This window comes from Phyllopteryx taeniolatus, chromosome 5 (genome assembly GCF_024500385.1).
Source record: "Phyllopteryx taeniolatus isolate TA_2022b chromosome 5, UOR_Ptae_1.2, whole genome shotgun sequence".
NCBI lineage: Eukaryota > Metazoa > Chordata > Actinopteri > Syngnathiformes > Syngnathidae > Phyllopteryx > Phyllopteryx taeniolatus.
The window spans coordinates 3,119,448-3,133,044 of record NC_084506.1 but is presented as its reverse complement, the minus strand read 5'-3'; the positions used below and the strand labels follow the sequence as shown (position 1 = coordinate 3,133,044).

Genomic DNA, 13,597 nt, shown 5'->3' with positions numbered 1-13,597 from the left:
GTGCAGCCCGGTCAGAAGAGGACAAGCTTATAGGAAAAAAGAGTGAATGTGACTTAGGAAAACATTGGGTGTCTTTGTTTAATTTGTAATTGATGTAAAGGTGCTGGATGCCAGGCTGAGAGTCAGAAGTAGGACAGGGATGGGTGAGCAGCCAGCTGAGGACCGAGACAAATTGAGTGCCCACATGTGCAGTTTCATACATCACAAAATTAAGTGAATGGTCTCGTGACTGGAGAGGCATCAGCAAAAGCATAACCTTGCGCTGTACATACACAAACACAGGTGATGGAAATGGAGCAGCAGTGAGGATCACTTTAACGCTCGCAGCTCTGTTGCTGAACCCTAAAATCCAAAGTTCTTGTCATCTAGACATCTGCCATGATCCAGCAGGATTTACATTCTAACCGTCAATGTGCAATATGTTACCATTTTATAACTGAAATATATACTGTATTTGCACAACACAACAGAATGCAGAAACATCTGCATCTAGTGTGTTCTGACAATACATAAATTGGGACAGTCAAACTTTACATGGTAATTCATGAGTATCCCGCATATCTATATGTGTTAATTATGTAGTTTAAGATTATATTGTAGGGCAGCACGTTGATGTAGTGATTAGCATGTCTGCCTCATAGTAGCTATGTTTTGGGTTCAGATCTCACCCTGTGTGTGTGGTGTGTGCATATTCGCTCCGTGCTTGCGTTGAAGACTCTACATTACGCTCTACAAGTGTGAATGTGGTTGCGAAAGGTTGTCTGTCGCTATGTGCCTTGTGATTAACTGGCGACCAATTCAGAGTGTACCTCCTCTCTCGTTAGCTGAGATAGGCTCCAACTCACTAGTAACCCAACAAGGACAAACAGTATAGAAAATTGATGGATTGAAGTTTCTGCTATGCTATAATGCTAACATTTCTAATTGGGGCAAACAATATCTATTGGTGTATGCTTATGAAATAGGACAGCAGACGCTTTCTGTCTGGAAGCGATAGGTCCCACCACAGAATTGCAAATAAAGTAATGGATGTTATAAGTGTGTGTGTGTCCATACATGAATTAGTTGCAATATATAATGTTTACGTCAGAATTTTCGGAATTTCAACAACAGGCTGTGCAAGAATTATATTTTGCGGGATCACTGATACTTGCATCCCCTTTTGGCATATGCATTGTACTGTGCAATGTAGTGTGTTAGCCTTGCTAAATGCAATGATCTAAACAGTGTCTGCTCTGTATTGGGGGCAGGAGGCCATAGCCCTACCACATCCAGTTAGACCTAAGTAAGTTTGGCTTTCAAACAGCCTTGTGATTATACCAATTTTGTCATTGGTCTTTCGGGCACAGATGACCCTCACCAAATTCCGCAGCTGCAAACGTGTGACGTGACTAGTTAACATAATCTGAGCAATTCTATTGATCTAGATTGCTGCATCTGGTAATGAGCTGAACTAGTGTATAATGTATGTCAGTTAGTTTTTATTATGGAACAAATCCATTGTCTAAAAAACTTGGACATTAAAGCGGATTCTGATTCTGAATTGGACACATCTCTATTCAATATACTGGATACTGTATGTCAGTCAGACAGTTTTTCTTATGAATCTGTATTCCATATACCGGATAAATTCGAAGAGAAGCAATGGCAGAGATTGAGAGTATTTTAGCCACTATTACTGCTGACTGTAGGTGGCTGATGTGCTTCCATTTTTGTTTCATACGCAGTAAAACACGTGCGGCACGGTAAACAACTGGTTAGAGCGTCTGCCTCACAGTTCTGAGGTCCGGGGTTCAAATCTCAGCCCCGCCTGTGTGGCGTTTGCATGTTCTCCCTGTGCCTGCGTGGGTTTTCTCCGGGCACTCCGGTTTCCTCCCACATCCCAAAAACATGCATGGTAGGTTAATTGAAGACTCTAAATTGCCTGTAGGTGTGAATGTGATTGCGAATGGTTGTTTATTTATATGTGCCCTGTGATTGGCTGGCAACCAGTACAGGGTGTATCCCACCTCCTACCCGATGATAGCTGGGATAGGCTCCAGCACACCCGGCGACCCTTGTGAGGAGAAGCGGCTCCCCAAGAGAATGATGTTGCATCTATGCATCTATCTATCTATCTATCTATCTATCTATCTATCTATCTATCTATCTATCTATCTATCTATCTATCTATCTATCTATCTATCTATCTATCTATCTATCTATCTATCTATCTATCTATCTATCTATCTATCTATCTATCTATCTATCTATCTATCTATCTATCTATCTATCAATCAATCAATCTATCTATCTATCTATCTATCTATCTATCCATCCATCCATCCATACTGGTAAGGCAATTGCAAACTGATTCTCATTTGCAATGCCGACCGAGCTGCAGACACCAGAGTAAAACAAAGCAAAATAAAAGCAAATACAAAAAGAAATGATGAAGAAAAACTGGATACATTGCTTGTTGAACAAATGGAACTTTATTTCCAGCAAGCAAGTACCAATATAGTGTTCTGCAGTACTCAAGAGGAAAGCCTGGTCAATATCGGTTGAGATAAACACCACCTTATAAAGCCCACATTAGGTCAGCTCACCAGGACTGTGCCACTCCAAATATGGTCGTACGTTTTTTAAGGAAAGTCGTGGCCATAACAATGTGTTGTCTGGTCTTTTGTCAAGGGCTTTTGAAGATGAGTCTCCCCATCAGGTATTATCACACTCCTGGCAGCAACTTTCCTGGCCCATAAATGTATATGAAGTGGCGGTTTCTGGTATGTGCAATTTGTACATACACAGGGCAGCATTGTTGGGGAGCGCCCCAAAAAAATTGCTTTGTGAAATGGTTTTCTATTTTGAAAAGGCATGACCTGTTAATCGCTGGTATTTGCATAGGGAATTAGCACCGTATTATGAGATGTTGATGTACCGTCTCTCAATAAATACATGTGAGCGGAAGTAACTCACGGTTGAAACATAAAAACCTTTGAACACATCTGCATACAGTAATTGATTCTAATGATTCGCGGTAGCCAAAAGTACAGCTATTTCTATCCCCAACACAAAGGGTGGTCCCTAAACAAAATACTAACCTTACTCAACGCAGAAACAAAATGATTGCACAACACATAAGTAGAGAAAACACACACACACACAACTACAAGTAGTAGTGATAACGTGAAATTGAATCTAGTGAAAAACAGAGCCCAACTAGCCTGCCTCGCATTTAATCTCTTAGCAGATTTAAGATATTCCAGGTTCTTGTTATCTGTCCATACTAAAAACGGAGTATGTGCCCCCTCTAGCCAGTGCCTTCACTCCACCAAAGCCACCTTGACTGCCAGCAATTCACGGTCACCAATGTCATAATTTCTCTCAGCTGGGGTCAGTGTTTTGGAGAGATAAGCACAATGATGTAATTTACCATCCTTGAGAGATTTCTGGGAGAGCACTGCTCCTATACCGGCATCAGACGCATCAACTTCTACCACAAACTGCTGTTTGAGATCTGGCAAAGTGACGATGGGAGTGGAGGTAAAGGTCGATTTAAGTTTCTGAAAAGCTGCCTGACAAAGTGGGTTCCATACGAAAGGTCTGTGTGGCGAGGTAAGATCATGCAAAGGCGAGCCTATAGAACTGAAATTTCTAATGAACTTTCTGTAGAAATTACATCACACATCTTTGCGTGATGTGGGAGTGGGCGAATTAGTCACGGCATCAACTTTGCAAGAATCCATTTTGATTTCAACTGGAGCCAGCACGAACCCCAGAAAAGAAACGGACGCCTTGTGGAACTCACATTTCTCAGCCTTGACATATAGTTAATTCTGCAGTAACTGCTGCAACACAGAGCGGACATGAATTATGTGAGTCTCCTCATCCGGGGAGAATATCAAAATATCGTCCAAATATACAAAAACATACACATTCAACATGTCACGCAGGACATCATTTACAAAGTTCTGGAACACAACTGGAGCGTTAGTTAGTCCAAAAGGCAACACCAAATACTCGTAATGTCCCGTTGGTGTGTTGAATGCTGTTTTCCATTCATCCCCCTCCCTTATCCTGACTAGATGATATGCATTTCTTAAGTCTAGTTTGGTGAAAACCTTGGCTCCCTCCAGGAACTCAAAGGAGACGAGAGGAAGAGGGTACCTATTTTTCACTGTTATGTCGTTGAGACCCCGGTAATCGATACAGGGTCGCAGAGTCTTGTCCACAAAGAAAAATCCGGCTCCCGCAGGGGATGAAGATGGGCGAATAATCCCAGCTGTTTGTGATTCATCCACATACTCCTTCATCGCATTGTGTTCTGGCCCTGAAAGAGAGAATAACCTCCCTCGTGGGGGTGTGGTTCCAGGCAGCAAGTCAACAGCACAGTCATAAGGTCTGTGGGGTGGGAAGGATTTGGCCTTGGACTTGGAAAACAACGTCTTTAATGTCCTGGTAACAGGTGGGCACTTGAGATAAGTCAGGATCCTCAGATGGGGTCTGTGGATTGTCATTTGAAACATGAACATCACATGGAGGCTTGAAACCGTTCTGGGCGCAATTGCTGCCCCATGACATAACCTGCCCAGAGGACCAGTCAATGTTGGGGTTATGTAATTTCAACCATGGGTTCCCTAAAATAAGGTCATGATTCATGGCGTCAAAAACATGAAAACTAATGCGTTCCGAGTGGGAATCAGGAAATGTCAATGTGCGTGTTTGGGTGCGGTGAGTGATCTTGCCCATAAAACTGCCATCTGCAGCATAGGTGTTGCGGTGGCGTTTTATTGGAAAGGTTCTAAGGTGCATACATCTAACGAGGATGGAGTTGAGTAAGTTTGCGTCAGAACCAGAGTCAATTAATACAAGTGTATGAATTTCTTGATCAGGAGAGCATAGTGTCACTTTAGGAAGAACCCGTGTAGGTTCTTCCTTAATGAAATTCAGACTCACCTCTCCCGTGCCCTTGCTACCGGCACCGGCAACTTTGACGTGACAGTTGCTCATGGAATGACCCAACTGACCGCAGTAGAAGCACCGCCCTTCCCTCAGCCGGCGTTGACGTTCCTCAGGGGAGAGACGGAACCAGCCCAGTTGCATGGGTTCTTCCGTGGGGACGCTAGCCAGTGGGTTGAGACCGGAACCAGGGGATCTGCCTTGGTTTGGCTGGGCACCGAGGCTCGTCCTCCAAGTGCGCAGTGACCCAGCCCTCCGCCGATCTCCATCCAGCTCGCGATCCAAAAGCCTCTTGTCGATTTTTACGGCGAGAGCGATGAGAGTGTCCAAGTCGGTCGGCGGGTCTAGCGGGACTAAATGATCCTTGACGGCGGGGGATAGTCCTTGAAAAAAGGCATCGAGTAGCGCCCGATTATTCCAATGACTCTCAGCTGCTAGAATGCGAAACTCAATCGCTTAATCTGACACCCTGCGCTTGCCTTGTTGTAAAGTGACAAGGGAGCGAGCTGCCTCATGATCTGGAGTGGAAAATTGAAACATTTACTCCATAGTCTTTACGAAAAAAGCCCATGAATGACACGCGGCGGAATTGCGTCTCCATTCAGCAGTAACCCACGCCTCCGCACGACCAGTCAGGTGGGAAATGATGAAAGCGATTTTTGCCCGCTCGGTGGGGAAGGCAGCTGCCTGCAGCTCAAAGTGGAGTTCGCACTGCATGATGAACGGCTTAATGTTCCCAGAATCTCCAGAGAACCTCTCCGGTCGAGAGAGCTGTGGGCAGACAGCAGCGGAGGTGGCAGGTGGCTGCATGGTGACTGCTTCACATGGAAATACCGTGGCGGTATTGGGTGTGGTGCCAACTGGTTCCTTCTCTTGAATAATTTTCATAAGAAGTTCAAACTGCGAGGCCACCTGTCTCATCATATTGTCCTGATGCCTTGACAGTCCCTCGAGATGAAGGTGGAGGGCAGCAATCTTCTCATCCTGCTTCGAGAGGCGTTGACCCTCCGCTTGAAGAACTTTGCGCACCGGGTCTGAGTCTGCTGAGTCCATGTTATGGCCAGTCCAAAACAAATGGACAGTTTCCAAAAAGAGAGGTTTAATAGATGGGCATAGGTCGGTACACAGGCAGGCAATCAAAGAAAGGCAACAGTATCCAAAAACATGAGGCAAAGAGGCAAGGTCGATAATCGGAACAGGGTCAAGTCTTACTGTGAGTCTGTGACGTGGAAACAAGGAATGCTGGAACGCGACGACAAGGTACAACGAACTGGCAACGAGAGGGAATGAGACACGAGGTTAAATACAAGCACAGGTGGTGAAGGTGCTCACAGGAGCATGTGTGTGTGAAACAGGGGGGAAGACAAAACCCGGGACACACACACGACAGTATCTCCAAATGGCTCACTGTTACATTTGTCGACTTTAATTGTTTTTTTTCTTTGAGTGCATATATTTGATTTGGTTGTGCGTGCTTGCCTCTTTAGATGATGTGTTGGCGAGGGACGCTGGCGAATGCGTGATCTGTCTTGAGGAACTGCAGCAAGGAGACACCATAGCCAGGCTGCCGTGCCTCTGTATCTACCACAAAAGGTGATTCAAAGGCAAAAACACCCCCCACTGTTTTTATATTAACTATTTGCAAGTTCTTGTAATGAATCATTTCACAGAACGTGTGGTGTGCGTGTGTGTGTGTCTGTGCGTGCGTGCGCGGGTGCGTGTGCGTGCGTGCGTGGGTGCGTGCGTGTGTGCATGTTTGCAGCTGTATAGACTCGTGGTTCGAGATCAACCGGTCCTGCCCCGAACACCCTTCAGATTGACTGGCCACAGGTCCAGTGACAATACTGTTCAAGGTGAGGCACACGTGTGTGTACTGTGAATACATAGGGCGACGCTGAGTGTGTAACCAAAACACATAGGCAGACTTTAACTTTGAATATTATAGCAAGGTTCCTTTTGTATGGGGAGTAGCTGGATCCAAGAGCAGGCGGAGGCAGATGTAAAATAATGAACAGTTTATTGAGGAAAGGTAATGGCGGTTCTCCTAAGTGGGTTGGCAGGTGATGGCGTGGACAGGCGGCTGGCTTGGCGGCAGGAATGACGTGGATCAGGAACATGGGGGGGAAAACACTGAGAACAAGGAGACACAGGAGTCAAAAAAGGGAACAATGAATTACGTGAGGTAAATGGGCCATGCTACCGCTGGAAGTAACTGCAATACTTTGGCGAGGATTTCCTGGAACAGGCAGGCTTATATACCGGTGGTGATGAGGCTGATTGGAAACAGGTGCTGAAAACAGAGAGGGGGGGGGGGGGGGGGAGAGAGAGGATGCAAAACGCCCTCCCAGCTCCAATAATGGAACTGCAGGGCAGTATATGACAGTACCCCCCTCTCAACGGACGCCTCCCGGCGTCCTGCCAGGCTTCCCCGGGTGATCCGCGTAGAAGTCGTCCAAAAGGGTATGATCGAGTATTAGCTTCCGGGAAATCCAAGACCGCTCCTCCGGCCCATACCCTTCCCATTCGACCAGGTACTGGAACCCCCTCCACCTAGGCCTCACGTAGAGGATGCGCGAAACCGTGAAGGCCGGATGGTCGTCAATAATCCGGGGGGGTTCGGCCGGAGGGCTTAGGGCGCAGGTTGGGTGACTCTTTCAGGACTGTGGAAGCTTCAACTGGACGGAAGTGGGATTGATGATTTTGGTAATTGGGAAAGGTCCAATGAAACGGGGAGTGAGCTTACGGGATTCCGTTTGAAGCGGGAGGTCGTGAGAAGAAAGTCTGTGAGCCGTTTATTGCGTGCAATGCCGCACCTACGTCTTCCCACACTGCCTGGATTCTCTGGAGATGATTCTTGACTGTGGGGACTGCCACTGCCTGCTCCTGTTCTTTGAATAATGGCGGTTGGTAACCATAGCAAGCCTATTCACCAAGCCATACCGGTAGCGGAACTGGTGAGGGAGTTGTGGGCGTACTCAATCCATGGGAGGAATGAGCTCCAGGAGGAGGGGTTGCTTGCGGCAACACAACGGAGGGCTGATTCTCGGGATTGGTTTGCCCGCTCCGTCTTGCCGTTGGTCTGCGGATGATATCCTGACGACAAGCTGGCTGCTGCGGCCAGCGCTTTACAGAATTCCTTCCATACCAGGGATGAGAACTGAGGACCTCTGTCAGAGACAATATCGATGGGAATACCGTGGAGTCTAAAGACATGCTGGACAAGGAGGTTAGCAGTTTCGAAGGCGGATGCTAGTTTGGGGTGGGGTACATAATGGACAGATTTGAAAACGTGATCGACAATAGTGAGAATGATAGCGTTACATTCAGAAGGAGATAGACTGGTAACGAAGTCCATAGCGATATGGGACCAAGGGCGGCTAAGGGTAGGCAATGGACGCAGCACCCCAGCTGGGGGCAGGTGTGGAGACTTCCCTCGGGCACAGAAGGAGCAGGCTTGGACGAATACCCGGGTGTCTTGAACAAGAATGGTCCACCAGAAATGCTGCCGGATGAACTGAATGGTGCGGGTGATGCCAGGATGACAGGTGAATTTGGAGTTCTGAGCCCACTGAAGAACATCAGAGCGTGCAGAATCTGGTACGAACAGGCAGTTTGTAGGCCCAGTCTTGGGATCTGGGTGAGTCTTTTGGGCCTCCTTAACCACCTGTTCGATCTGCCAAGTGGCTGCTCCAACGAAGCAAGAGGAAGAAAGAATGGGATGCGGTTTGTCAGGGCTGTGGGGGTGAGTAAAGTCGAGACAGGGCATCTGGTTTGCTGTTTTTGGAGCCAGGACGGAAGGAGAGATTGAAATTAAACCTGCTCAAGAAGAGAGCCCAGCGAGCTTGTCGAGGGTTAAGGTGTTTGGCGGAACGGAGGTAAGAGAGATTCTTGTGGTCTGTCCAAATGATGAATGGTAGTTAAGTCCCCTCCAGCCAGTCCATCCACTCTTCCAAGGCCCATACAATGGCCAGTAGCTCTCTGTTGCTGACATCTTAGTTTCTCTCGGCAGGGGACAGACGATGGGAAAAAAAGGCACAGGGCTGAAGTTTCTGGGTCGTGGGGTCCCACTGCGAGAGGACAGCCCCTGCTCCCATGTCCGAGGCGTCAACCTTGACCACGAACTGGAGGGAGGGGTCGGGGTGGCGAAGAATGGGTGCACTGGTGACCTGGGTCTTGAGTTGACTGAATGCTTCGGATGCTGCCGGGGTCCCTTGAAAGAGGGAGCTGGTGGATGTGAGGCTAGTGAGGGCAATAGCAACCTTGTTGTAATTACGGATGAATCGACGGTAGAAATTGGTGAATCCAAGGAAACGTAGTTCTTTGCGGGTGGTGGGAGTGGGCCAGTTAACGACTGCTTGGATCTTGGCAGGGTCGGGTTGTAGTTGTTCTCTAGAGATGACGTAGCCCAGGAAGTGTACAGAGGAGAGGTGGAATTCGCATTTTTCAGGTTTAACATACAGATGGTTTTCAAGGAGACGCTAAATGACTTGGCGTACATGGATGCGATGTTCTTCGGGGGAGCAGGAGAAAATGAGGATGTCATCAAGGTATACAAACACAAACCGGTTGAGCATGTCATGGAGGACGTCCGTAATAAATGTTCGGAAAACTGCAAGGGTGTTGGTTAAACCGAATGGCATGACCAGATATTGGAAGTGTGTCCAGTCTATGGTGGGGTTATGTTTTTTGAGCCAGGGAATTCCAAGGACTAATGGGGTATCAGGGTTGGGGATAACAAAAAGAGATGTTCACACTGTGATTTCCTGAAATAAGCAAGGTGAATGTCACAGTTTGGTGGGTAACAGGGGAGATGATTTGGCCATCCAGGGCTGTGACCTTCTTCTGGGACGGAAGTAGTTGGAAAGGGATTTGGAGCTGGTGAATTATGGCTTCATGAATAAAATTGTCATCGGCACCGGAATCAATCAGGGCAGTGATGGGGGTGTTATGAGCAGAAACTATAATGCAAGTGGGAACGGTCATGCGAGAAGGAGAGCTTGAGGGAATGGAGGTTTGGCTCACCACGACGCTCTCGGGTCTTTTGGCCGGAGGGGGGCACGAGGAAATAAAGTGACCGGATTGAACGCAGTAGATACACAGCCGCTGAGTGATACGACGCTGTGGATCTAACTGTCTTTGCAATTTGCATGGGCTCTTCGGTGGCTACGGGGAGTGACAGAAGTGCGGAAGACGGTGTGGGAGGAGGGTGTGAAGCTTACGGCGCGGTGCTTGGAGTGGGAGGGCTTTTGCATGAACGAACCCCCCTCTCTCGTGTTCGCTCTCGAACTGTTATCCAGACCGATGGAAAAGGCCGATGAGATCCTCCAGAGAGGAGGTCTCGTCCCGGACTGCTAGCTCATCCTTGAGCTGCTCGGAAAGGCCATTAGAAAAAAATCCCCCTAAGTGCCGCATCATCCCACCCACATTCACCCGCCAAACTCTATGGAATATTCTGCTGCTAATTTAGCGCCCTGCGTGAGCGTCAGGAGACGACGGGTGGCTTCTTTGTCCTGAACGGGGTGATCGAACACTTTACGGAGTTCGTTGGAAAAGGAATCGAATGAGTGGAGTAACGAGGAGGGGTTTTGCCATAAGGAAGTGGACCATTTAGCTGCTTTGCCGCGGAGGAGGTTAGTGACATAAGCTACTTTGGAATGTTCGGTGGGATAATTGTATGGTTGAAGGTTGAAAACGAGTGAGCAATTGAGTAAAAACTGGCTACATTCACCTAGGTCCCCGGAGTAAGGCACGGGCGGCGGGACATGAGGTTCTTTGTACAGGAGGCAGGGTGGCTCTGAGGCTGTGGGCTCGGAAGGCGTACTTACAGGTGGTAGTTTGGATAGCATCGTAGAGGAAAGGAGGGATATTTGTTGTGTGAGGGAGTGTAGAGATTGCATGATTTCTTGGAGAGTCTTTTCTTGTCTTCCTATGCGGGCTCCTTGGAGAGTGAGTGCGTTCATCAGTGCCTCCGGGGTTGCTGAGTCCATAATGGCCAAAGTATTCTGTCACGTATGGGGAGTAGCTGGATCAAAGAGCAGGCGGAGGCCAAAATAGAAGAAAAAAACCTCTCCTTGAGCCGTCACCTTATCGTGGTGGAGGGGTTTGTGTGTCCCAATGATCCTAGGAGCTAAGTTGTCTGGGGCAAACAGGTCCTCGGTGAGGGACCAGACAGAGCACTCTCCAAAAACCCCTATGATGAACAAAATAAATGGATATAGGTTTTCCTTGCCCGGACGCGGGTCACCGGGGCCCCCCTCTGGAGCCAGCCCTGGAGGTGGGGTTTGAAGGCGACGGCCTGGTTGCCGGGCCTGCACCCATGGGGCCCAGCCGGGCACAGCCCGAAAGGGTAAAGTGGGTCCCCCTTCCCATGACCTCACCACCTGTGGGAGGAACCATAGGTGTCAGGTGCAGTGTGAGCTGGGTGGTGGCCGAAGATTGGGACCTTGGCGATCCGATCCCCGGCTACAGAAACTGGCTCTAGGGACATGGAATGGCACCTCTCTGGCAGGGAAGGTGCCCGAGCTGCTGTGTGAGGTTGATTAGTTTAGACTAGGTATAGTAAAACTCGCCTCCACACATGGCTTGGGCTCTGGTACCAGTCCTCCTGAGAGGTGTTGGACTCTTTTCCACTCTGGAGTTGCCCGCGGTGAGAGGCGCTGAGCAGGTGTGGGTATACTTATTCCCCCCCGGCTCGGGGCCTGTATGTTGTGGTTCACTCCGGTGGACGAGAGGGTAGCATCCTTCCACCTTCGGGTCCTGACTGTTATTTGTGCCTATTCACCAAACAGCAGTTCAGAGTACCCACCCTTTTTGGAGTCCTTGGAGGGGGTGCTCCACTGAGGACTCCATTTTTCTGCTAGGGGACTTCAATCCTCATGTGGGCAATGAAAGTGAGACCTGGAAGGGTGTGATTGGGAGAAACAGCCCCCCCGATCAGAACCCGAACGGTGTTCTGTAATTGGACTTCTGTGCTCATCACGGATTGTCCATGACGAACACCATGCGGTAAGGGATGCCGTCAACCTGAGGGAAGGAGTCCTATCAGGTCTTTTTGGACTGTGGGACTCCTGAGGCAGTTGATGGGTACCGGCTGGCCAAGCGGAATGCGGCTTTGGTGGTCGCTGAGGCAAAAACTCGGGCGTGGGAGGAGTTCGGTGAGGGCCTGGAGAACGACTTCCGGACGGCTTCGAGGAAATTCTGGTCCACCATCCGGCGTCTCATGAGGGGGAAGGAGTGCACCATCAACTCTGTGTATAGTGGGGATGGGTGCTGCTGACCTCGATTCGGGACGTTGTGAATCGGTGGGGAAAATACTTTGAAGACCTCTTCAATTCCACGGACACGCCTTCCCATGAGGAAGCAGAGGTCACCGAGGTGGTTAAGAAGCTCCTGGGTGGCAAGGCCCCGGGGTTGGATGAGATTCGCTCGGAGTTCCTAAAGGCTCTGGATGTTGTAGGGCTGTCCTGGTTGACACGCCTCTGCAACATCGCATGGACATCGGGGACAGTGCCTCTGAATTGGCAGACTGGGGTGGCGGTCTCCCTTTTTAAGAACTGTGTTCCAACTACAGGGGGATCACACTCCTCAGCCTCCCTGGTAAGGTCTATTCAGGGGTGCTGGAGAGGAGAGTCCGTCGGGAAGTCGAATCTCAGATTCAGGAGAAGCAGTGTGGTTTTCGTCCTGGCCGTGGAACAGTGGACCAGCTCTTCACCCTTGGCAGGATTCTCGTGGGTGCATGGGCGTTCGCCCAACCAGTGTAGATGTGTTTTCTGGACATGGAGAAGGTATACGGCCGTGTCCCTCGTGGAGTCCTGTGGAGGGTGCTTTGGGAGTATGGGGTACCCGAACCTGATATGGGGTGTTCAGTCCCTGTACGACCAGTATTAAGAGTTTGGTACGCATTGCCGGCCGTAAGTCAGACTCGTTTCCAGTGATTGTTGGACTCTGCCAAGGCTACCCTTTTTCACCGATTCTGTTCATAACTTTTATGGACAGAATTTCTAGGTGCAGCCGAGGCGGTCCGGTTTTGTGGCCTCAGTATTGCATCTCTGCTTTTTGCAGATGATGTGGTTCTGTTGGCTTCATCGGGCCTAGCTCTCCAACTCTCACTGCAGTGGTTCGCAGTGAGGAGTGGAGGAGTTCAAATATCTTGGGGTGTTGTTCATGAGTGAGGGAAGAATGGAACGGGAGATCGACAGGCGAATTGGTGCAGAGTCTGCAGTGTTGCGGACTTTGTATCTGTCTGTTGTGGTGAAGAAGGAGTTAAGCCGAAAGGCGAAGCTCTCTATTTACCGGTCGATCTTCGTTCCTACCCTCACCTATGGTCACGAGCTGTGGGTCGTGACCGAAAGAACAAGATCCCAGATACAAGCGGCTGAAATGAGTTTCCTCCGCAGGCTGTCCGGGCTCCCCCTCAGAGATAGGGTGAGAAGCTCGTTCATCCGGGAGGTGCTCAGAGTAGAGCCGGTGCTTTTCCGCATTGAGAAGAGCCAGATGAGGTGGCTCGGGCATCTGTTTAGGATGCCTCCTGGACGCCTCCCTGGTTAGGCACGTCCCACCGGGAGGAGACCCCAGGGACGACCCAGGATACGCTGGAGAGACTACGTCTCTCTGCCTGCCTGGGAACACCTTGGGATCCCCTCGGAAAAGCTAGAGG

The 13,597-nt window shown here is 49.2% G+C and overlaps 1 protein-coding gene across 3 annotated transcripts in view; it reads left to right on the top strand.

Annotated features, from left to right (window-relative positions):
- znrf1 (zinc and ring finger 1) overlaps positions 1–13,597 on the top strand; it is a 45,989-nt gene that overhangs the window by 24,588 nt on the left and 7,804 nt on the right. For all 3 annotated transcript variants that reach the window (XR_009788438.1, XM_061772600.1, XM_061772599.1), the window contains exons 3-4: positions 6,429–6,534; positions 6,704–6,794. Coding sequence is in view for 2 of the 3 variants with exons in the window: in XM_061772600.1 (XP_061628584.1) it covers positions 6,429–6,534; positions 6,704–6,761 (164 nt within the window). In the remaining variant the exon portion in view is untranslated. The remainder of the gene's footprint in view (positions 1–6,428; positions 6,535–6,703; positions 6,795–13,597) is intronic.